Source organism: Agelaius tricolor, unplaced genomic scaffold (assembly GCF_023055355.1).
Source record: "Agelaius tricolor isolate 1412-34295 unplaced genomic scaffold, bAgeTri1.0.p SCAF_12, whole genome shotgun sequence".
In the NCBI taxonomy this organism is placed as follows: Eukaryota; Metazoa; Chordata; class Aves; order Passeriformes; family Icteridae; genus Agelaius; species Agelaius tricolor.
The window spans coordinates 9,640,866-9,666,506 of record NW_027269272.1 but is presented as its reverse complement, the minus strand read 5'-3'; the positions used below and the strand labels follow the sequence as shown (position 1 = coordinate 9,666,506).

The window sequence follows — 25,641 nt, the reverse complement described above, 5'->3', positions numbered from 1 at the left end:
TTCCGCCCTGGGCGGGCGGCCGGAGCCCCCACCGCCAGATTGATTTCTCCGCTCTTCCATGAAATACGGCCCGAGCCCTTCTATTCCAGTCACTACGGCTGGCGGCCCGCCCCGCCCGTGACGGCAGCGGCGCGCGTGGGCCGCGCCGCTACTCGGGACTGCTCGGCGCGGCGGGGCGGCGCCGCTGCGCGCAGCCGTGCGGGCCATGGCCGCCGAGATCCACTCGCGGCCGCAGAGCCGCCGGCCCGTGCTGCTCAGCAAGGTCGAGGGCCACCAGGACGCCGTGAGCGCCGCGCTCCTCATCCCCAAGGAGGACGGCGTCATCACGGCCGGCGAGGACAGGTGACCCGGGGCCCGCTCCCCGCCGGGCAGGGCTGGGCCGCGGGGCTGGGAGCTGGGGCAGCGGGAGGTGCTCACGGGAATGCGGGTGTGCGCTGTGCCTTTGCCGGGAGGCGCGGGGACTCCGTGCCTGCCGCCGTAAGGAGAGCCGCGTTCCAGGGAGGAAGATGCCCTCAGCTGTGAGGGAGGATCGGCTCGGCCCGGTGCGGGACGCGGGGCTGACACTTTCCCACCGGCGGGGAGAAGCTGCCGTGCTCCGTGCGCGCTGTCCTGGCCCTGCGGAGCCTCTGCCCCTGTGTGTGAGTGGATCCTGCAGAGCTCACGGGCAGAACCAGGAGTCAGGGAGTGTGCTTCCTTCGGCCTTCCGCTCTACTGCCTGAACCGCTTGCAGTGTGTCGCTGCTTCCCTTGCCCGTCGGGAGAGTTGGAGCTTCCCGAGCTGCTCCAGAGGAACGAGCCCGTTCCGGTGGCTCGGTGTGCGGGTCCTAAACCTGCTTCCCTTTGGCTGAAGCCCCGCAGGGAGTGAGTTGGCAGATCCGAGGGGAGAGGAGGTGATGAGCTGCTGTGCACGGCGCTTTCTGCTTGGAAGGGAAGGTGTCTTCACAGTCTAACACTGGTTCTCGGCACTGGCTCGTCTGCCACAGAAGCTGTAATGTCGGTAAACAGTTACTTAGATGAAAGGAAAGTGGAAATGAGGAAGTAGGTAGTACAGAGGGTTGTGGTCAGGAAAGTGGTGAGGGATCTGCAGTGTATAATGAGAGATGGAATTTCACCTGTGCCATGTGGAAAGTGACACTTAAATGTAAAGAGGGATGGGAGATGCTCCTTAAGAAACTGTGGCTCCATTTGAAGCAACGGTGAACTTTTAAAAGTACAAAAGTGCATTCTTTGAGATGTAGCTTGGTGTGGGTATAATCTTACTGTTATACCATAAAACTTATAAAACTAAATTTGCATTAATATTTGCATGACTTTTTGTTTGTAAAGCTTGACCTTGTGAGAAGTAGGAGGGTATGAGTGCAGAAAATCAGCAGAGGAACAGTGTTATCTGAACTGGGTTTTCTGGCATTTATTTTTAGGTCAAAAAGTGCAAACAAATCAGGTGTCTAGTTGGTTTGTGTCATCCCTTCCTATGGAGATGGCTTTGTGCAGTACATGTTGGATAACAGCTTTTGGATGGGAATAGGCAGCTTTCTTTCATTCCAGTCACTTAGGTGTGAATGTTTGTGTTTGTGTTTAGTTTGCTTTGATGAGCTTCCTGAAGGAGACAAGAGGAAATAATGATTTTTAAGACTCCATATCAGGGTTCAGCATTCACAGAGTTTCATGGTATAGGCTTGCCTGTGGCAGCCAGTGCCAGCATTTAAACTCAAGGTCTAATGCCGAAGGTTGAGCAGTCTGCATGCTTAGACTGCTGATAAGAGCCAAGGATGGAGCTGCATCTTTATCTGGGCAAGTTTTGAGGTCAGATGCAGACCTGTGCAAGGAGAGAGAGGCCACCACCCACCTTTGATGTGTGTAATTTCCAAGTGAGTCTGTGGACTTGGCTGAATCCACCTTACTGTGAGAAATTAAATCTTTAAACTTTCAGAAACCTGTATTTCCTCTAATCTGGGATACCTCCTACAGTACATCAGAGCTTTCACCTACAGCTCAGCATGTTGTCAAACAGTGCTCCCCTGTTTGCTTGCTACAAGGGGGGTGTAGGTGTTAATGCTGCCTAACTGCTTATGCTCCTGGCAGCAAAGTGCAGAGTACAAGGAGCACAAGAGCTGCTGTGTGTACTGAGAGCAGGGCTAAAGTATTTTTTTTATTGCATCTTAATGCAGCTAAGGCTGTCAAGTATTTCATAATAACCAGTCAGAGGAATGTGTTTACAAGTTGGGTAGTGAGGAAAACATTGGTCCACAAACATTCCCTGGGAATGTTGTAGATTATTCTCTCATTAGAGCTACTCATTGTAGCTCTTCCTATTTTAAATTATATTTCCTAGAATGAAAAGTAATTGTTTTACTTTTTCAGAGGATACAAAATATTTCGTAGTAGTTCTGTGAATGCCAACAAAATTCTATGATTTTTTTAGAAAGTTTTAAAGAGGAAAAAAGAAACAAGAATACCTGCAGGAGACAAAGAGTTAATTTTCCCAATCGGATTTTTCAGCAGGACACTTGCCATCTGGGAAGCTTTCTCAGAACTTATCTAAAAAGGATGATTAACTCTGTGTCCCTGTTGGCATCTTGTCTGACCCTGGCTGCAAGACAATGCTGGGAATTGTTGCAGTGTGTCCCTCAGCAGACAAACAGCTAAGGCAGGAGGAGTGTTTCCCAGCTGCAGCTGGAATGCTGAGGGATGATCAGCTGTGTACAAGACCCTAAATGCAAGACAAAAGTCGTGTATTTACTACAGGCTCACAGGAGCTCTGGAGTCACTGGCACATTTCAATGCTGCTGTTTGGTGACCATCAGTAGCTGCTTAAAGTACAGTGTTGGCTTTCGCTGTTTTTTTTGCTTATGAAACTTAAATATTGGGTCAAAACATGGTTTAGTTTTAACAGAAATTTGATAAAAACTGTCAGCTGTGTCTTTGAGCTTCCATTGCACTGTGATTAAACCAGATTCCTAATGCTGTTTTGGGAACAAGGTTGATAACAGTAAAAATATTTTTGATTTAAGCTACCAGAAAGAGGCAGTGTTCTGCTCGTGCTAGGAAAAAGCTGCCAGTGGTTGATGGTGGTTTGAAGGAGTTAGGAAGATGCAGTGCTGGGAACAGGGCTGGTGTAGGTGTGTAGTAGCCTGCAGCAGTGCTGGTGTTGTAACAGGGCTGGATTTGGCTCTTGCTCTTCCATCATTCTCCCTCCCTGGTGCCTGTGCTGTTGGCTTCCAGAGGGCAGCTGGTGCAGCAGGAGCACAAACACTGTTGGAGCACAGCACTGTCACTGCTCTCAATCACTCTCTGAATGAAAGGGTGATTGCAACAATAAAAACTCTCAGAAATTGGTCATGCCGCAGTCAGTATTATTTGAAGATGACTTTTGAGTGTCTTTCTTTATATTACGTTAAAAAATCCTATGCCAAAACCCCTTTGAATTGTGCTTCTATAAATGTGCATGCTGCCAGCTGAAAGCAGCTTCTGGTTCAGTACTGAATGATAGGGAAGTTTGGGGGTAATTTCTAATATTTTTAAAAAATGTTTTGCTTCCTCCTGCCACTCTCAGAGACATGAGTCTAGAATTTTGAAAGTCTGCATCTATCTCTGGGTTTATGAGTTTCAGCATTTTTACATCCTTACTGAGACTGCTGTCAAACAACCCTGTGTCTTTCTAGGCCCTTAGTAGGGAGCTTAAGGAGAAGTGAGTGGTAGCCAGTTCTTCTTGGGTACTGAGCCCAGGAGTCTTCATTAAATAAAGACCAAGTTTTGAGGAAAGTGCTGAAAACTCTAAGGCAGTTGTCATAACAAAGACATAACAATTGAGTGGTTGAAAGAGATTGTGGGAGCAGCATTACTGGAGGACTTCTCTAGTCCTTTAAGAATTGGTATTTCACAAATTAATTTGTCCCAACATAAGGAGATGCATCACAAAACCAGGTCTGTAGGAGGGAGAATCAGGGAGAAGTGGCATTTTGGCCGAGGTCACTTGCTGACTACTGTGAAATGATCTCTTCAAATTTTGCTCAGTCAGAGCTTTATATAATTAGATATAAAGCTGTCTGACAGCTTATCTTGCAAGCATGAGGCGAGCAGAGTCTAAATCTTACTTAAACCAAAATAAGAAGCTTTCAGAAGTTAATTTTGCTAACTCTTGTAGCTATTTGCTTAGGCTCTCAACTTCACTGAGGGGCTGTACCATTGATGATCAACACAGAAGTTATACTCCCATTAAATAATTTCTTAGAAAAAACAAATCTTTGCCTCCTTTATTCTAGTTCAGTACAGTTAACCACAATACTGAGAAGAAGCTAAGTCTGCTTTTGAAAAATCACCAATGTGTGGTTTTGATCACCATGATAACTTATCATGTAATTTTTAAAAATAAAAGATGATTACATGGCTTTGCCTAGAAGTGAAGAATTGAATTAGTAAGGATGGAAGCCACCATCTGAGATGTTCAGAACAGTTTGAGTATGATGGAGCTGCTTTAAAAAGCAAGTTAAAAAGCTGATGAAGGTGCATAGGTGCTAACCGGTGCTATTAGGTTGGCATCATTAGAATGATTTGAAAACATTGTTTTTCCCATATTCTGTGCTACCAAGAAATAGCAACTGCTCTTCTGAAGTGGTGACTCACTGATATAAGGTAGGCTGTTGATTATTGTAAAGAGGAAATGATAGCTTTTAAGAGACAGTCTTCATGCAAAATATTTAGTGACTAATAATTACTAGACCAATGTACACATGCCCCTAAACTGATCAAAAAGTAACTTGATTTAAAAGCTGAAAATTGTTTTGGGGAGTGTATGCTCACCTGTATTGCTTTCAAGTTTTCAAAAAGTAGTTCATTAAGGGTGGGCATTGTCTGCTTTATTTTTGAGTGGTCTTTTAAAGAAAATCCTTAAAATGGATTGCAAAATTAGAATGCTACTGTTGTATTTTGAGCAGTAAAACTTTTCAAAAGTTCTTGTGATTGTGGTGCATGACACTGGTCCCCTCCTGTGCTCTTTTTGTTAAACTTTTTACTGTTGATCCTCCATGATGTCTAACTAATCAGTCCCCTAGTACTTTTCCAGAGAATTCTGAGTACCAGAACTTTTATTAGCTAACAGTAATAGAACACCACATCTCAGTGAAGCCTCTTGACAGTGTTTCCAGGTACATATATTTACAGAACATTTAAGAATGAGGAGGTTGGATTTAAACAGTAACAAAAAGGCAAACAATGGTTTGGAGATGAAATTTCAAGAGGACTTAACCTTAACACTGTCTACATGTGTGCTCTTGACATTGTGATGTAGAGTCCCTTCAATGTGTCTGTTGTAGGAATGCTTGTGATTGACAATAACTTTCCACTTCCTTGCTGATGCCCTTACATCCCTCCTCCCAGGATTTGACAGCCATCAGAGTAGTGTAATGCTAAATGCTCACAAGACCACTTATCCTTTCCTTCTAGGAGATGATTCTGGAAGGTTGCAGACTAAATCCAATTCTATAAAGAATCTTGGCATGCTGTCCAAGCCATCTTGTCAGCTTTTCAGTTAATGTTTGACTAGCTCATCAATCCTGATCATATTTAGGGCAGGGAAGCAGTGCAAACCAACAACCACTAATGTTGCTTGTCCTTTGCATTCCTGCATGAGGGATTAGAGGCATGGCTTAGAGGAAATAATACTGAGTTAGATATACTGTCCTCTATGGATTCTTCATATTTGGGGATGGAGGTGTCACTAATGTGGTGTTCTAGAAGATGAGATGCTTCTGTTCTTAATATTCACTATCTGGCTTGCTGAAGGGTGAGTTACACAGAGATGCTGTAAAAATTTAAAAGTTTGGACTTCCATAAGAAATTATTTGCAATTTTTTAAAAATGTATCAGACACTCAATCTGCTATAAACAAACTGTGGTTAGCTCTGCTGAAGATAGAAAGTTTCTGTAGTTTGAATTTGACTTATATCAGCCAGAGCCAAGAAGGAGGTAAAGGGATGCAATTTGTAGCAATTTCTGAGGTGAGCTGAAATAATATTTCCATTTCATGCTATTGAAACTCCATGTATAAATAGTTTTAAAGAAAACTTTTCCAAATCCAAGGGTGCCTATTCTTAGTGCCAGTGTTCTTGTTATGTTAGAGCAGTATTTGAGTGCTGTTATTTCTGTTATGTTGTTCCTCTACTATATTTGAGTAGCACAAAAGCTGAGGGCAGTGGAGCTGACCCATAACTAATGCAGAGGTTCAGATGTAGGGCATGATGCACTTACAGCTGGCTTCTCCCTGCTCTTCCATGGCACAGGACAATCCGAGTATGGCTGAAGAGGGACAGTGGGCAGTACTGGCCCAGCATCTATCACACCATGGCATGTAAGTACAACATGGGTGTTGGAAGTGGTGGCCAGGCATAGTATGGGGTTTGGAGCTGTGCTGTGTAGGAATACCTCCTTCTCATTTCCCCAAGAGCTGGGTTCCTTCAATGATCTTGATTTTGGGAGCTTTGCAGCAAATCTAGCTCAGACTTTGATTTAAAACTAGCTGCATGGTGGATGAGATCTGTGGCAGTGTTCTGTCAGAACCACATCCTTCACCAGGTAAATCATTGTGGATGTGCAGCTGGAGGTGCCTGAATGATGGCAGATAACTTGTCTGCCTGTTAAGTGAGCTTTTCTAACCACTAGCTGACAGTTGAGATGTAAGAATACTCTCAGCTTCCCAAGGGGTGCATTTTTTTCTTTCAGGGCTGCATTTGAGATAATTTTAGTGAGCTCAAGTTCTTAGGTGTAACCAGCTGTTGCTGTTAGCTCAGCTTTCAGCATGTGTAAAATTCCTCTTGCTGAGTTGCACCTTGTGGCAGGACATCAGGTTTGCATATGGTTCCTGTTGGTATATCTGAGTTACAGTAGTCATGTTCCTGTCCTCAGCTTCACATGTGGGAATTGAACTGTCATTCCAAGGGATGGTAGCTAGGCAGACTAGTTTCTGTCAAACTGCTTAAACAGCTTTTGTCCCGAGTGAAAGAATTGACTTTTATTAAAGTCATGTGTATCCTAATACCTCTATTTAAATATTGTGATGTACTTGCTTTTTTGACAGCCCCATGTTCTGCCATGGCTTATCATCATGACAGCAGACGGATTTTTGTTGGCCAGGATAATGGAGCTATCATGGTAAGTTGTTGTGACTTTTCTTCTGAATGTAGGTTAGAATTGCTCAGATTGTCCATGTGTTGCTGGCAGCTGATAGTCTGTTTTCTTTCCATTCATTTTGGAATGCAGCTACTGTTAAATGGCTGAGCTTCTTGGCAGCTCAGCTGAGATGTGTGGGAGGACTGCAAAGGAAAGGTTCTTCTGGCTACTTGTGAGCCAGGTAGCTTCAAGGCCTTGAGCCATTAGTGCAGCAGTGGGCCCAAACAATTTCACTTGGCCAAGGAAATGTTTTGAGGGCAGTACAGTAAGCTGGGCAGAGTGCCATGGTGGTGCTCTGACAGGGGTTGTGAACTGCAGTTGGTTTGCCCCTGGCCAGGAGTATGGATCTGTCTGTATCCTGCCATGCTCACATCTCTGGATTTGCTTGCTGCACATCTTTTTATGATGTAGAAATTTCAACACTAGCTCTAAAATTATAAGAGGCTGGGTTCATCTCCTTTCTTGCTGGGAATTCTTTCTTCTCTCTTTGTATACTCTTGCTGTAGTTGCTGTCCCTGTCTTGGAGAGCATACACTTGGCAGAACAGAAACTGGGTTTTATTCTTTCCCCCCTTGGTAAAGGAGGGAAATCTTGTGACTCTCAGATGCTTTAATAGTTTCCTTTCTTTATGAAAGTAAGGTCAAAATAATAACTGCCCCATAAGGAGCCAGGGTACTGCATGAGTGTCATAAAGAGTGATTCTACAGATAACTGCTATGAATAGCCTACAAAGAACTCCAGAGAATTCTAGTGATAACTATTGGAAATTTCAAGCTGAGACTTCTAAAATTTCATTAAGTCTAATGGATCAAATAAAGAACACTGTCACTTAAACCTGTCCATTGTGAAGTCACAAGCATGCAAATCTTAAGTACTACAAGATAGTTTTGTTTGCTCCTGCTGAGGACAAATGAGATCTTATCTCTTTCTATTACCTCCCTTCAGTAAACTCAGTTCTGAAAGGATGTTCCCTGTTGAAAATTCAGTTCACTTAAAACCTTAATTTACAGTTGGTATTTCAGTGTGCTTTGCTCCAGCCTGAGAAGCTGCCTGTTTTTTGTGGGATATACTGCTGCTATGCAAATTTTGGTCTGTGAGGTTACTGCTCCTTTTTGGGTATCAGTGTTGCTTTATGCCACTGTGGTATCTTCTAACAATTTCCCTTTGCTTTTAGGAGTTTCATATTTCTGAGGACTTTAATAAGATGAACTTTGTGAAGACCTATCCAGGTAAAGAGTTAACCACTATCTACACTAACATTTGTGTAAAGGGAAAGTATCTACAATGCTTGGGAGACTGGACACAGTCACAGATTAATCAAATCCAGAATTGTTTTAATTCTGACTGACCTTACAGTTGGTCACTTAGTTGGGGGATAACTGCCATAAGAAGAGTGTTCTGTCAGACAGCTGAGTCCAAGCTGTAGTCATGATCATTAAGTTCACTGCATCAGTAGCCTGCAGTGTTATGAGCCAGAACTAGTAAGCTTGGATTTTGCTCTTCAGCTGGAGTAGTTGTACTACATGAGTGTTGGTGCAAGAGCTTTATAAAGGTGATTTGGGTATTTGCAGTTTCTCTCCTTACTTCTTTTAACAATGTGCTTGGTTACTCCTAGCTCAAGGTAAGAGTCTGTACCTTCTCTGTCACCTTAGGAGAGCAACCTTAAGGATGAAAAAGAGCTAATTTTTCCAATATGTGGAAGACAGGGTTTGTTGGATTGTTCTAATATTTATAGAGATACTAATTTCAGCATTTGTCTATACACATCCTTTATAGAAATACAAAACTCAATTGTTGGTTAAAATTGGCATATTAATGTGAAAGGCCTGAAGGAAGCTGTCAAAGACTGCAGATTATGTAGCAAAACAAAGTGCAGTTTGTCTTGTGGCTCCCTGACACCAACAGAAGCAATGGTCTTGCTTGGGAGAAAAAGACCTTGTTCTAAAAGCAACAAAACCTCCCTTTATCCTAAGGGAGATGATTTGACAGTTCAGTCAAGGGAAGTACTTGCATCTTGTGGGGCAGGGGAAGCTTCTTTCTGAAGCATGTGTAACTTCTTGCTTAGTGGCAGCATTCTCAACCAAGCTGGGTGGGATTTGGTTTCTGTCACAGGAAACAGTTTGAATGCCATGGACTAGATATCCTTTCAGGTGCTTAGAAATATAAATGTGAGCATAGCTCTCTGGAGTTAGGAAAAGATGGGTTTAGTAAAGCAATTCAAGGTTTTAGATGTGTTGCATTACTCCCCAGAAGTCTTGAGTTAGCTAGAGGAAGCTGAGGGTTTGCTTGTTCCTTAACCTTGGGTATCTGGGCTGAACTCAGCTTCTCTCTCTCTGGGGAAAGGCTTACATCAGCTGAGTGATGGGTTTGGTTCATTTGAGCTATTCAGCAGGCAAATCCTAAACAGAACTATGGGAACCTTTTCATTCAGCCAAGATGCAAGTATAATATAATGATGAAAAATCTCCCTGGGGCATTGCCTGGATATCATCTTCAACCTCTGTCTGTCTGAATGAGAATGGAAGTACACAGCACTTGGATTTTGGGGGAAAATAGCCAGAATCTCTTTCTTGTTGCAGCTCACCAGAATCGAGTGTCTGCTATTACTTTCTGCCTGGCATCAGAGTGGCTTATCAGCACAGGTCATGACAAGTGTATCAGCTGGATGTGCACCAGGAGTGGGAGCATGCTGGGGAGACATTATTTCACCTCTTGGGCCTCATGTCTACAGTATCCTTTAAAAAATGATTGCTACCCTGAAAATGGAAGACTACTTTGTTCCTTTGCCTTAATTTGTTCCCAACTTTCCATGTATAAAAGCTAGATATCCATGGCATCTCTTGCAAGTCTGCTAATCCTTATTCTCATTATTTACCTTTATTTCTGTTAGTGGTTATTAGATAGCAGAAGAGACCTTGAGCTGCAGAAATCCCAGTCTGTACTAGTTCATAATTTTGAGGTGTCTGTCTGTAGCATCTTGTGGCAGTGACAGTATCTATAGCATGGCCCACAGACCTCCTGGGCAAGTGCCTTTGTTCAACAGATGCCAGTGTGTCTTTGAGTCTTTCCAGAGCGTAAAACATCATGAAACCCTTTGGACTGCTTTAATTTTTCTGTCTTTGCTCAAGTTAATCTTTTCTATCTTTAAGCTACCAGGTACATTGAAACTTTATTCACCAGTAGTAATTTGTCTGTGTACAATTTACTTTCTGTAAACTATATTTAACTGCAGCATTTGCAGCTTATGCACTCTGTCTATTCAGCTGTAAGTACTTCAGGACATTCTTTACCCTATGTAAAAGACTTACAAGCCCAATAGCTTCAAAGGTAGTTCACATATCAAAGCTTTTGAAAGCAAACTAAACTAAAACTGTTTTTTTAGCACTTGTTAAAGGTGGCAGTTTACATGTGGCCAGACAGTAATTGAAGGTATTGGTTGCTGTATGAGGTTTAATGGCAGTAATGTTTTAGAAGTAGCAAGATTAAAAAACTGAAACAGGTCAACATCATCTCTTGAAAACATGAAGCCCTCTCTAGAGTGGCTGTAACCTATGTCCTGGTAAGAAGCTGGGAGGAAAACTCAGTTGCCAGCTGCATGTCTGTCCTTCTGAGGTCTCCCATCTGTGCAGACCCTGCCTTACTGAGTGAAAAACTGCCAGGTTTGTACTGTTGTACTGCTGCTCTGTTTTAGAGTCCAGGGGAGTTGTGTCCCACAAAACATTCCATGTGCAGCTCACCTCAGCTGAATGCAGCACAGAATAGGTTAAAGCTGGTGTGTGTATTGGAGACCAGCTCACAGCAGTCTGGGGAACAGTCTGAGTCTCACTGAATTCAGTGGCTTCTATAGCTAATGCTATGGCAAATAATGACACAGTTTATTATTAAAATGGAGAAAAGAATATGACCTTTTATATCAATATAAAAATAAATTTCCACTGAAGAACTTGACATTTGAAAATCCATTTTAATTTATCTCTCTTTGGATTTGTGTTAGGAAGAACCAGCTTGCTGGTGTGTGTACCAGGTGCTTGGCCTCCCAACAGGAAGTTCCTTAGAACATTGTTTGTTAGTGATCCTATGTGTAAGCTTCTGAAAAACACAGCAGAGTGCCTATTCTCTACTAGATTAGTGGGGATAAGGCAAGCCTGAACTTCAGGATGAAGAAAAGATCACATGTTCAGGGACTTAGAGGATTTGTTGAAAGCAAATTGTTTATCTCATGATCCTGAAGGCTTAAGAGACTTTGGAATGTCATCAGATGGCAGAGCCTCTGCATTTTCACTTAGGGTGGTGGGCTTTTTGGTAGACTGTCCTGAAGTTGGCCTCTGTTGGATACCAGGGGCTACTTTTCTAGATGCAACTTGTGTTTCTGTGTGGTTCAAGGAGGACACCTAACTTTATACACAGCTCTTGGATTATGTGCTATCAGCTGCATGGGTCTTTCAAAGCTCTTGCTTATATTCTGAATAACAAAAGTCTTCTAAAAGCAACAAATCATCTAGTTCCATTGACTTGCCATGCTTTGGTTTCTGGAGTTCATAGTTGCATCGTGGCAATAACCAAGTATCAGAACTCTTATGAGGTGTAACGCTTTTGCCCAATGTGCCACCTTGTTAATGGATCAGTGTGGCTTTGATCTCAGTGTTAACTGACAGAATCCTTTCTGAAATTAGGTCAGTTTTCAATACCACACTCAAGAACCTGCACTGGTAAACTGGAAAGTCCAGAGAACAGGACAAGAAATGAGACAGCCTCACCTTGGCAGTAGCTGGAACACTGGGGGTGTACTTCCACTGTAAGGTGAACTTGTTGTGGAGGGTCAGCATCCTTGTATCTTGGTTTTCCTCTCCTGGAGATATCAACTACAACCGTGCTAGAAAATGAAGGGTTTATTGGAGAAGATACCAGGTAAGACTGAATGCAGCCCAGTGTCCAGTGAGGTGTTCCTCATAGTTGCAGAGAGCTCTGCACTGCAGCAAGTAGCCTGATGAGTTTTGGCATCTTGTAAACAGCCATGAGTGTGTTCTGTAAACAGCTGCTAGAAATGGCCTGAAGCTACTTGGCTTGCCTTAAACTAGGGCATGGATTATCTCATGGCTTTCTCCAGTGGCTTTCTAAAACTCTTGTCTTATTTTCTGTACAGTTTTACTGGAATGTGTAGGGAAGTGTGATGAGAAGAAAGGAATCAAAAAGGTTTATTACAGTCTCCAACCACTTTAAAAGTAATTATGTAAATATTTATCTGGCGTATTAAAATGTTCTTTCCCAATTTTTTTCACCTCTGTAGCTGATTGTTTCAGTCATGTAAAATACTCTTTGAACATGTGAACCTTCTCCTTGACTGGTGTTCAGATATGATCATGAAACTCAGCATGCATTTGTTGGTGATTATTCTGGACAGATCACTCTTCTGAAGCTGGAGCAGAATACCTGTTCAGTTATCACAACCCTTAAAGGGCATGAAGGTAAAGTAACTCTTTGTCTTAAAGCCACCTCTCCCAGTACAGTACCTCTTTGTAACTTGGGGTGAGATGGTCAGTTGCATATCTGCCTCTTAGGGTAGATACTGGATGAAAAACCAGTCCAGGGCAGTGGTTATCATAAGCTGTTGAAAGTTATACTTGACTTCCTGTTAAAGAACAAACATACTTGCTGAAGGCAAATCTTAGCCTTATAAATACCTACAGGTATTTTTATTGTAGCTGAAAAACAAAAGTAAACATATGCATTCAGTTAAACACAAGTTATCCACTAGATGGCCACCTTTAAAAGCTTTAGTCTCAGCATTAGAGAAACTGCCTAGTCTAAGGCAAATGTCTCATCCTCTACAGAGCAGCTGAAGTCCTTATATCAAATGAAGAATCAGGTGGTCCATAACATAATACAGAGCTACTGTCTGCTGTAATGATTAAGGCAAGAATGACAGAATAATGTGTAACTTAATAATGTGCTGAGAAAAATAAACAAGAGAATGCCTTTTCCCATGTGGTATTTGCAACTTTCAAATCAGCTGACAGTTTGCATGTGGGTAGGGATGAACTACTGGGTCATGAGTCTCTGACCCACTGGAAAAGGCTGCCTTGTTTAACAGCTGGAGGTATAGAGTAGGCTTTGTTAAAGCTGGGTAGACTCCTGATCTACAGATGACTGTAAAGTGATACAGCTGGTTTTGAATGCAGGAGGCAAGTTGAGATTTTCAAGTGATAAATGTCTCTTCTGCTTTCAAGGAGAACTTCAGATTGTTTCAGTTTAGAACAAAATAATTCTCTTGGCCCTAGAGACTCCTTTGCCTCTGTATACTTTTGTACTGGTCTGTGTTCAAATGCAACTTCTTGGTAGATGTTACAGTTACTCTAAAGCAGTATGTCTGTGTGGTGCTTTCTTGTTATGTTCTGTCTCTTGAGTTGTGATGGGCTTCCAAGCACCAGCTTCAGCAGTGCTGTCCACACAGCAGCCACCTTTGGCTCATATATTTCCAAATGGGGACTGTGATCCTTAAAACAAGAATTGAGCTACCATAAAAAATTATTTCAGGGGCAGAAACAGATTTTTCTTAAACAGGTATTGTACTATTTATTTCAACTTCTTTCCTTCATTTATTTTTTTAAAGCAAATCAGATTACGTGTAACTTTTTTTTCTCCACCATATTTGTGTAATATTCTCGAGATCTAGTAACTCTAAACTTAAATGGCATCTAATTCTCCTTTGAGTGCAGTTGTGTTTGACAGACTTTAAAAGTCTGATTTAAAAGTCTTGTTTGCTTTCTAGCTCTTGCTAAATGTGACTTCATAAGCAAGCAGTTGCTTTGCAATTTAAATGGTTTCAGAGTTTGTTCTCAGCTTCCAGAATTCACCATGCATAACAGCCTGCTCTGTGTAATGCTGAGATAATACCCAAAGTTAATGCCTCTTTGGTGCACATGCTATTTCCAAATGGGTCAGTCTGAAAACAGCATAGCCCTAAAGGAGGCAAAAAAAAAAAATCTCTTGCTTCAGAGCATTGGAAAGAACTGATCTGGGCTCTAATTACCATTCATCATCTTGGTTTTGGACTAACAAGGCTTTTGATGACAATTGAGCAATGGAAGGATTTCTGCAAGGAAATAAAATGTCCCAACTTCACAACTATAGGTGGCATGAGTAACAAAATTACTCCTGTAGTGTACTGGCAACGTTACCATGGGTATGGGTTCAGTATAAGGCTGCTACTGTCAGATGACTCATTTCTTTCTATCCCTAATTCACAGTTGCACTGGGCCTTCTGAAATCTAGTTTTGTAATTTAGTGAGTGGTGGCAGATTTGCTAACAGCAGTGAAGTTCTCACTTTGTTTCTTAGTCCAGCTATTTTAAGGTTGTGTGGTTATGTGAGGGAGTAGCTTTAGCTGAGAACAGTGCGAGCTGCGCTGCAGCCACTGACCAAGCACCTCACTGTGTTGTAGATAGTGATTTCTGCTTGGCAGCTGCTGGTGCTTCTATCTTCCAAAGCTCATGTGGCAGCCTGGCAACTCTTACAATCACCTTCCTAAATAGAAAGGGTAGAACTCAGACTTTCTGGCTTATGCTATATCTGTCTTCTTAGGGACATCTGTTCAGTTGTCCAGTACTTCTTGCCACTCTGTCAGGACTGCACTTTGCTGTTGGATGTTTCCTTTGCCTTAAGGCTTCCAATATGTTGCTGGTGTAAGGCAGGACCTCAGGTTTCACTTGAATGCTCCAGGAGGGCATCACTGTGTTGGGGAGCCAGTCCCTTACATCTAACTGCAGAATGTTCTCTCCTAGGGAGCATTACTTCCCTGTGGTGGGATCCTGTCCAAAGGCTGCTCTTCTCAGGTGCCTCTGACCACAGCATTATCATGTGGGATATTGGTGGAAGGAAGGGGAGAACGCTGCTGCTCCAGGGACACCAGTATGTAATGGAGTCTTATTTTTCATCCTGTAATGGACACACAGTCCCAGGAAGACTAAATAGCATGGCAAGATATTTGAATCATTGTGAAAAATGGAGAAAATTACTCTTTGCAGAATCCTGAGTACTTTGAAGGAGAAGAAGGATAATCAGTACTAGGAAGGCCTTACTGATAAAGCTTTTTTCTTTTTCGTGTTTAATGTCTTCATGTTACCGTGGTTTAGAAGTAACACAGAAATAGTTTATAGAAAAAGGTGGGTAAAAATCCTAAATCATCTGGTTTGGCCTTTAAGTAAAAATTGCAGGTGTCTGTATTGTAAATACTGCAACTGAGTTATCTTTGAGAGGAGGGGTAGAACCTTTATGTATAATCATGTTCATGTATGCATATAAAATAAGCTTCAATATGTTCCTGTTCTCCCTGTCTTTGTCAGTGATAACTGATAGGTCATAACTGATTGGCTAAATTTCAGGGGTTGTCTCTCAACTTCAGAAAGTGTCATGTTTCCCCTCTTCTGAAGTTGAGGTAGTTGTCTGTAACAATCAACTCTTAATTTTTAGACACCCAACACTATCTGCCATTTTTAAATGTAGGGCTCTAATTCAGTCTGACAGGCAGTTCACCACAGAAGATATATTCTACTTAGAAATGCACTGGTAGTAGAGATTTTGTTTATATTTAAAGATATTTGTAGTGTGTTCTCCTCTTGTCTAATTCCATAGATCTCCATCTACCTTTGACCAAGACTGATAGCCTTAGCTCTAGAACTCCTGTTAAATCTTGAGGGTTTAGTCTTATGGCTAAAGAATTAAAAATAGAGCCTTGGTTACAAAAAAGTAACTGGAGGACTTTATACTGCTCTTACTGCTGCCTCATGTGTCCTGGTGAAGACTTGTAACAGTTAGGTTCTTTCTGAGAAGCAGAATGACTTCTTAATTCAATTTAGATGTTGCAAAGCAGTTTGATACTAGTCAGATTCTTTGTTTAAATTCTTAGGGCAGACTTTTGTTTTGACATGACTTTCTTTAGGATTAAATAGTCTTATTGGTGAATGCATACTTTGCTTTGCACCTACAGCCTGACTTACTGTGATTTGTTAGCAAAAGTGGAACCTGCTGCTTAGTAGCACCTTGAAACAAATATTTCTCTTTATTTATTCAGTTGTTTCTGTTTTGACAAGTGACTCTCCTTGCCAACACAGAAGAGTATTTGCACAAGCACTCTGAGTCAGTTGACACTCAGTTCACCATCAGGGCTTACTGCCAGCAAATGTTAACATGGAACTGTACCTCTGGTGTTCTGGTCAGGCCTGTAAGAACTCCCTCAACATCCTGATGCTAGGCTAGTGCTCAGGTGACAGCATTTGTTCACTCATCCTCAGAGCTCTACTTAGTGGACTTAGCAAACTGAAAATCAGTTTTGGCCTTCCTCAGTAGCTTGATTTACGAGAAGGAATCAGGGTTTGCTGAGAAACCAAGCTTTGTTTAAAGACTTGTGGGTAACTGGTGTGTGCTTTGTTGGCAGTGACAAGGTGCAGGCTATCTGCTACATCCAGCTGACACGGCAGCTGGTGTCTTGTTCAGCTGATGGGGGAATTGCTGTTTGGAACATGGATATCAGCCGAGAAGAGGTAACTTCATGTCATACGTCAAAGATATTTTCTTTCCCCTTTTCAGAGACTAATGTGACTTTCCTTAATCAGTTCTGCAGGCTGCTTTCCTCATGTTGTCTGACACTTTAAAGCTGAATGATATTATTGAAACCTGTTCTGTTCTAATGGCTGTCCGTGCTGCATTGTAGTAAATGGAAAAGTGCAGGAGGTGCTTTGGACTGCTTAGAGTTTTATGTCAAAGAGAGCAACAGGTTCACTGGAATGGCTGTGATCTTTGCTTCTGGAACAATCTAAAGCAGTCAAACTCTTGCAGTAAAGAAACCAAAGGACTGTGCTTCAATAGTCTTGAAATAAGTTCTCAACTTGTGTCAAAACAGGTAAAGAAGTGAGAGGTAGATTTTGAGATGCAGTTCAGAAGGTAGAGGTTCAGTCCCCAGGCAACTTTTTTTTTTATAAAGATCTCAGTACACAGCAATTGACCCAGCCATACACTTTCTTTCTGCATCAGTTCATATCCATGGTGGTGCAAGTAAGAATGCTCTTGTTTTCTTACTGTCAGCAGTGTAAATGAACTGAAAAGAAAAAATGCTTTGTTGTTCCAGCTTTCCTCCTCCAGTTTCAGGGAGAATTCCTCATGAGATGTATAAAGTTGTATAGAATATACATGTTCAAATTCAAGTCCATGTAGTAAAAATATTGTGCCTCTCTTTCTATCTCTTTCAGGGATGTTCAGTTAAAGTATCTGAGAGAGCTGAAATGTGTAAAAGCTCTATTTTCATTTGGCCTAGTCCATTTATGGCAGGAAAAGTGTGTGGGTGGGAAAAGGGATGCTTAACGAAGATGGGGGCAGGATGGAAAATGCAGATGAATTCCTAATTATTTCAAACTGCAATCCCATGAAAGTAGAAAAGATAATTAGTCACAGAATTTACTTCTGGACACCCCCTTTCTTAAAGGGGATTACTGCCTCATAGCTTCTGCAGTTTGGACTACACTGGTCCTTAAAAGCTATCCACACAACCAGAGCAGCAGTCTCTGAATGCCTGCAGTGGGTTTAGTAACGTAGGTGTTTGAATGAGTTTTCTTATTAAGGCAGTAATATAGCATATTCCTGGAGGCTTAAAAAGTGTAGGAGGTGTGTAGGTAACCAGTAACTGTATTCTTGGGTTTGAGGCTTTTGTGCTAAACTTTCTTTGTACTATGCTCTAGGCAATTTATTGTTGTAATGTCCAGAACTGAACCAGGGCATCTTTCCAAGTAAGACTTTACTTTGGGTTCTTAAACTTCCTTGACTGTTGTGTGGAGGAAAACAATTCTGATTGCTTACATTTCCTGCTCTTTTCTAGGCTCCTCAATGGCTAGAAAGTGATTCCTGTCAGAAGTGTGAGCAACCTTTCTTCTGGAATATCAAACAAATGTGGGACACAAAAACGATAGGGTTGAGACAGGTGAGATGGCTGGTTTCAGTGCTTAGCTGTACTTCAGCACTTGAACAAAATGTAAACAGAAGACCTCTAAGGCTGGTAGATCTTTTCATCTCTTGTATTTTTGCTCCTTTGAAGTGAGGTGTATTGAGAAGTTACGGCTTCTAAGCACTGCTAGGACATTTCCAAATTCTGTGAAAGTGTTGCAACAAACCTGTCACAGGTCAAAGCAGGCTGTGCTAGGCGTGCTCTGTTGGATTTCTCTGAATGTTCCCATGCTTTGGAACTATGGACAGCTAATCCTCAAGTGTTGTGTAAAATGGCAAACAGCGCCCCATAACTGAGAATGTAGATGCTCACTCCAGTGAAGTACTAATGGCCCTGTTCTTAGTGCATCAGAATGTTTTTAACTGGGTTGCTTGCTCAAGCCTCTTTTTCCCCTTCTCCCAGAAGGAGCTTGCCAGAGAAGAGGATAGACACAGAGTATGGAGATAAATCCATAAATGATCCAAGTGACTGTTCAGAACTCCAGAGACATTGCTCTTTGGTTGAAGAAGCAGGGGTTTCCTAGCAGGTTGCTTTCTGCAGGTTGCAAAACAGAAGCTTTGTTGTTTTTGTTGTGCAGTGGACACTTGTATGGTGGTCAAGTGACATTGTGACTTGTTGATTTTCTTCTTCCTCCATGAAGCACCATTGCAGAAAATGTGGGCAGGCAGTTTGTGGCAAGTGCAGCACCAAACGGTCGAGCTACCCAATCATGGGATTTGAGTTCCAGGTCCGTGTCTGTGATTCCTGTTTTGAGTCCATCAAGGATGAAGAGTGAGTATTAGGGAGTAATAAACTGTAGTAACACTGCTGGTGTGCAGAAACCCTTGGCCTTGCTCCACATCCACACACAATGCTACAGAACACACTGAGCTGACTCTCTGTTAGGCCTTGGGGACTGAAAGCACTGTGATGGCAGAGATCCCCCATCTGCCTCTGCAGAGATCCCCCATCTGCCTCTGCAAGTGCGTTTGGATCAGATATGGAATTACAACATTTATATCCTTTTTTAGTTCTTCTTTTCCAGGAGCCCAGATCTAGACTTGAGATATATTTGTCTCAACATTTCAGTTTAGTTAAAAGCTATTGATTGCACTTAACATTGCTAGGTGGGTGCCAGGCAATGCATTTCAGCTGCCAGGACGTATATGCATTAGTTCATGTACACTTTTTTAAACTTTGGGAATGTTCTTCAGAACTCAACATTATTTTCCCCATGCAAGCAAATCAGGTTAAACATCATTTGCTGTCTTATTAAACCTGTCTTAGAAATGAAGGAACCCCTTTTCTTTTGGTATGAACAGAGTAATCAGATGTGAAATTTTTGAGAGTGTTTGGGGTTTTTTGTTGTGTTATTGGATTTTTCATTATTGGGACTTTTTGTTTGCTTGGGGTTGGTTTTTTTTGAAAAGTAGGATGCTGTGCCCTAGTTGACTTCCGTAGCCAGCAAGGGAAAAATGAACTTGACTTTGTTAACCGGGTGTAGGAGTATTTATTAATTGTGTCCCACTTCTGCTCTAGTATTACTAACAGTCATGCTGCAGAAAATGTCAAACCTGTACAACACCACAAGCAGTGCCTTAGCATGACTTGCTAATTTAATTCTGTCCCCTTTAATATGTCACTGCAGCTCTTGGAATAGATTTATTAGTACTTGAGCAACCTAATTTTCTTTTAAGTTTATTTTGCACTGCTATAATGATGCCATGAAACCTCATCTGATGGCTGGCTTTCATTTCAATTGCTCTTGTGCAGCCGTACCTCCCTGGCAACCTTTCATGAAGGCAAACACAACATTTCACACATGTCCATGGACATCTCCAGAGGGCTAATGGTGACTTGTGGGAGCGACCGGATTGTGAAGGTATTGCTGCATCTCTTTCCTGCATTTCCAGCAGATATTTAAGAGAGAGTTCAGTTTTGTATGTTCTTCCTTTTTTCCTGACAAGTATTGCTACAAGTTATCTATTGTGTGAAGAAGGAATTGTATTTGCTAACCTGTTCTTCTGCAGCTGAATGAGGAAATGACTTGTAGCTCCACTGTATGGAGTGCAGCTGTTGTGTCTCTGAACAAACATAGCAGGCATGGGCAGCAGGAGAATCTGCCAGCAGCCCCAGAGACACAGACCTGAGGAAATGTGCAGGTTCCTTTGCTCTGAACTCCATGGCTTGGAGCATGGCCACTAAAAGCCCTTGTTATAAGACAGTGACATAGAGTTCAGACTGATACAGAATCTTGCTGTGCCTGGGCTCTACATTCACCATGCATGTCAGAACTGAGCCTGTGCCATCCTGTTCTTGTTTGGCTCTGGGCATGTTTGTGACAAACTGTGTAGCACTTGTTATAGCAGGCCTACACAGAAGTTCAAGACTCTTGAGCCCCAAATTTGGCTTTTGGTTTGTAAGGCTGCTGTAACCCTTGATGAGCTTTTCCTCAAGCATAGGTTAAAAAGGAGTTGTTACCTTGTGTCCAGGGATATCTTTTCTTCTATGCCTCTTGCAGAAGGAGCTGTGAGTCTGACACTAATGCTGTGTAATTCTCCACAATTCTCCTCCAGATCTGGGACATGACACCAGTAGTTGGTTGCAGCCTTGCCACTGGGTTCTCTTCCCGCTGATCTCCTTGGTGGCAGGTTTATGCACCTTATGTACAGCAATATGCACCGAATGAATGGAACCCTCCTCAAGAATATTACTGCAAACACTGGTTGCTTGATTCTCCTCTTGCTGCTGTTCCAGGATGGACAGTCACCCTTGTAGAGCACAGCTTTTCTGTTGGGCTCCCCGGGAATCTCCGTGGTGCTGAAGCGCGGTTCCGCAGCCTCTCGGACTGACATAAATGGTTTATCTGCAATATGACACCTGGGTGGAAGGACCTGTTGTCTCTCAGTTTACATATGTAGTGTTAACAATGTGCTATCTCTGCTGATATATCTTGTACAGATACCTTGTAGCTAAAACATTACCAGAGTAAAATGAGTGTAGTAAATTCAATTTGTGCAAATAGTAAAATAACTTATTCTCTCGTCCAAAAAGCAGTTCTGTTGAAATGTTTTTGAGCAGTCACTGTCTAAATTGCCTCCAAAAGATATCTTGGTTATTCCTATGGAAGGAGGAGATAGTTTCAAGTGGAAGGTAATTTCTTTCAGATGAGATAGTAAGAGAACCTTTGATCACACAAGATCTTTTATTGCCTTTCTTGTAGTGTTTGTCTTCAAGTTCAATTGTTAGTGAAATCACTTTTGTGGAACAGCTGTTCTGTGTAGGTAGCTGGTGAGTCTGCAAACAATCCTGGGCTTTTTATGTAGTGTTTTAGCATAGCTGATAAACTTCTGTAGTTATGAAAACGTGCAGCCCACCTACTCTAAAGACTGGCCACAGGTATGAGCCATGTACTCTGACAACTGTAATCTTGTTAGAATGGAAACCTAAACAAATCTGCCTTGTTACAAGGAACAGTTAAGAAAAAATGACCAGCTAAATTTTAGAGGTTTTTTCCTGTGGAAAGGCTGATGTTCTTTAATGTTAGGGAGCCTGTCTCTGCTAAAGTACAGCATAAATTCAAATACTTGTCTTGATGTTGCTTAAAACAGATAAAAACTGAGCAATAATTACTGAGGTACAGAACAGCTGCTTTTTTCCCTGCACCTAGGAGTGTTAATCCTGAGATATCTACATTGATCATTTCCTGTTTCAAAGCTGAGAAATATGAAGAAGAGCTGTGAGGCTTTTATGACTGTGCAGTTGGCACTAAAGGAAATAACTAGTGAGAGATAATGTCAGTAAACTGGTTTGTCAGTTGAGTGAATCTCCTACATTTGAATACTTGAAAGAAGAATTTATTTTGTAACTTTGGAAGCTAAGGTGATATGTCACAGAATTTAAGCTTGGAGCTGTTAAGATTTATCTGAAAACAAATGCAATATGTGTGGAGACAAAAAAAGGTAGGTCAGCTGGCCTGGAATAGGTGGTGTTACACAATTATCAAAGATAATATGCTCTTTCTGGCAGAAGAGTTGAGGGTTAGACTGTCTTTACTTACAGCAACAATCAAGTGGTGCTATGAGTGTTAGTGAATTCAAGTCCTAGGTGTGTAACTTGACACTAATAATCTGCATTGGACCATGCTGTAGGCTGAAATAGATTAAGATCATTTAATACATGGTGATTCACTTGCATTTTAAGCCAAAAATCTGATAGTCTCCACAGGGCATTAGAATCCAGAATATGATAGTTACTGTTACTTTGTCTGCTTTTCCATGGGCCTTCTCTGGAAGTTTCGTGAGGAGTTTTTATCTGCTGGCCTTACTGGGCCACTGGAGAATAAACAAAACCATCTTTTGTGGGGATCCCAAAACTTGTCTTGCCTTCAATACAGGACTCAGCACTTGTCACACCCATTTGATTCAATTTTGCCTACATGCTGTATAGCTTAGGCTTTTTGGGAAGGCTTATTTCTAAGATGTTGAGAGAAAGAACAGTTGCAGCTTTATGCTCTGAAGGCCTTCGCCCTTCTAAACTAGGAAGGAAAGTGTTGTGGGGTGAATAAGCTCTGGGAAGTCTCTGCATTCCCTTTCAGACTTGGTCCTGTCTGGTTCTGGAAGAGAACAGATGCCTTCTTCCTCACAGCATGTAAGGCAGAACATGAATTACAGTGCTAGAATTGTTTAATATCCCACTGTAATAGGTTAGGAGGATCTAGGGTGTGAGTTAAGGTGGGAGATTGATGTAGATGTGCAATGAGTACCATATTTTCCAACCCAGACATTCTGAAACCCATACCCACAATGCTGAGGTGTGACTCCTTTGCAGCTAGCACTTCAGAACTCAACTTTTTTTAGTTCTGATTACTCAATGTGCCCCTGCTTAACACACTCCCTTCCCTGTGAATACTTCCTCTCTTTCTTTACATTATGTTTTTGCCACTAGATAATATATTCTCTACTGCCTAAGGAATCTATTTTCTATAATTGATATACTTAAAGATTGTGTCAGTTCAGATATAATGACAGTTATGGCCACTAAATCATTAGTCTTTTAAGTATACTCTTGGTGTTGAATGAGTAATGCTCACAAACCACTAAAGAGAGAGTAGTTTTGTTTATAAACAACTATTTGGAAGGCACTCATTCTCTCATCAAACTGAACATACTTAGCTATGTCAGCTCAAGTGTGCAGTTACTGAGAAGCCTTGATTTGAAGCATTACAGATCTCGCTTGTGTAACCTCTTCCATTGGGGCAGGGAAGGGGAGCAAAGGGTACTAATATGTGTTAATTCTTTCCTAGTTGTATTTCTGTACCCTACATAGTTAAGAGAATCTAGATAAATCTGTCCTTTGCTCCTCCTTGTCTGTTTTTTAAATTTTGATTACATGTACAATAAAATATTTCTTGATATTCACTTAGTCTATTTGGATGATCCATCTTTTTTTCCATCCTGTGAAAGCATGATGTGCATTTTGTGCTGTGGCTCTTTCTTTATGTGCCCCATGTACAAATTGTAGGTTCTGGGAGAGCTTGTTGGGTGTGTTGTGTTGGAACTGAATGAGCTGCAGCAGGTCAAAGGCCCACAATGGACCAGTGAGCTGAGACATGAGCAACTGCTGTGTGATCCCAGTTGGGGATGTGTAACCCTATCCTGTGTTCTGCTTGCCAGCTCATACAGACATCATCTCTGCTTCATCTGGCTGCCCTTCAGAGCTCTGCAAAGGTTCTTACCTGCAGGGTACCACAGGATCCTTTCCTGAGATGCCTTGGACTGTCTGAGGTGCCAAAGAAATGCTCATTTTGCTGGATGGGGTGAGCACAGCCTAAAATATGTATACAGAGGACACAAACTGCAGCCACACAAGGTGGTTGCACTTATTTCAGGATACTTTCTCATAGGGAAAGGATGGAGATAAACTGGAAAGCATCCTTATCCCTCACAGCCTTCACAGGCTCAAATTCAGCCCTGGCTGGCTGGGTAACACTTGGAATGTCTGAATGTTGGTTGATCAGTATGTTGTGTGGCTCACTGCTTCCTTGGGGTATTTGGGAGCTAGAGAGGGAATCTGGAAGAGTGGGACAACTTGCCACCTTTGAATGAGGGCTGAAGAGCATGTGTGGTATATAATCATTTTTGTAGGGTTTGTTTTTTTTTTTTTTAAACATGATATGTCTCATTTTGAACTGCTTAAACTTCTCACATTTCCCAAGGCAAATTCCAGTGAAAACTGACTGGAAAAAATGAGGCCGTTGCTGATCTACAGTCAGAAAAGCCTGTTTAGATGTCTATGTAGACCATCTTATGTTTTGAATAAGGCATATGAACTCTAGTTAAAGTTGAAGATGCTGGAGAATTGCAAATGGTGTACTTGTAGTGAAAGCACAAAAATAGATGTATTGGTTTTCTAACTGAGAGTGCACAGTTGATCACTTCTCAAATTCCTGATACTGAAAACTTCATTTAAGTTTCAGATAGCTGTGCCAGATCTTAGTACCTGTAATGTTGACTTTACTCATTGAGGAGATTTAGAATACAAAAGATGCAGGAAAGGGACAGATTTTAATGTTGATCAGATTCACTACTACAGTTCAGAAGGAAAGCTTTCTAAGGTTTTTTATGTTGACCAAGTCCTCAGTGATGAATAACCTGACTAACTGTGAAATGCCATGATCAAATGCTACAGAAAATTATTAATTTCCCAGCCTAACATTTAAAAACTGATTTTGTCATCAACTAACCATCTTACAGGGAGTTTTAATGTGGCCTCTCCTTCATAAAAGGCAAGGATCAAGATCTCTTAAGTGACTTCTATCAAGTGATCCTATAAAGCTTTTTGTCCCTTTGGAAGATGGAAGGCCATGGGCTCTAGGCAGGTGTGTGGTCTGCTCAACTTTTAATATGCAAAAGCTAATTGTTGAACAGATTTAAAGACAGCATTACTTGTTTTATTACTCTGGCAATGGAAGTATCAAAATAGTATTAGTAATCTATACTTTTTTTCCATAAAATTAAATATCAAATCATAAAGTGAAATATATGGGGTCATTAGAAGTTTTGCTTTCTGCTCCTATGCATGACTCTTTCCCCCCAACAAATCAGCAGCTCTGAGTTGCTGTAGCTACCTGCTGTCTGACTCACATTTGTATACCCAGGGTCTCTGACAAGTTTTAGTGTGTAATCTGGTCACACAAAGAAGTAGAAGCATATTCTTTGACTTACTCCTGATGCATTATATTAATTTTGGTGGGATGATTGGTTTGTCTGCAGAAAATTTGGCACATTCATTCCTAAATTGGTTTGTATCACAAAGATATTATGGGTTGTGGAGGTACATGTTTTTCTCCTCTTTACCTTGTTTATAGAGAAATACACATTAGGGTTTAAATTACTCCTGGCTTTGCTACTCTAGCTGTCTTTCAAGTAAAGATTCTATGCCTTGCAGTATCTATACTGAGTCTTTTTTCTGAAGCCTGTTTTCAGCTTCTCTCAAAATCTGCATG

At 41.6% G+C, this 25,641-nt stretch overlaps 1 protein-coding gene across 1 annotated transcript; it reads left to right on the top strand.

The window, feature by feature from the left end:
- The first annotated feature begins 126 nt into the window (after positions 1-126).
- WDFY1 (WD repeat and FYVE domain containing 1) lies at positions 127-23,554 on the top strand. Its single transcript, XM_071437492.1, has 12 exons — positions 127-342; positions 6,278-6,345; positions 7,072-7,145; positions 8,338-8,392; positions 9,743-9,893; positions 12,516-12,628; positions 14,944-15,070; positions 16,596-16,701; positions 18,030-18,131; positions 18,796-18,926; positions 19,908-20,016; positions 20,711-23,554. Exons 1-12 carry the CDS (start codon positions 206-208, stop codon positions 20,768-20,770), a joined length of 1,233 nt encoding a protein of 410 aa, XP_071293593.1. The 5' UTR covers positions 127-205; the 3' UTR covers positions 20,771-23,554.
- The last annotated feature ends 2,087 nt before the right edge of the window (positions 23,555-25,641 follow it).

Bases quoted from the DNA above. Each gene is read 5' to 3' on its own strand.
- WDFY1 (XM_071437492.1), top strand. From the start codon at position 206: ATGGCCGCCGAGATCCACTCGCGGCCGCAGAGCCGCCGGCCCGTGCTG. The intron at 9,894-12,515 runs GTATCCTTTAAA...ACTGGTGTTCAG, and splicing joins TCTTGGGCCTCATGTCTACA to ATATGATCATGAAACTCAGC. The intron at 20,017-20,710 runs GTATTGCTGCAT...ATTCTCCTCCAG, and splicing joins GGAGCGACCGGATTGTGAAG to ATCTGGGACATGACACCAGT.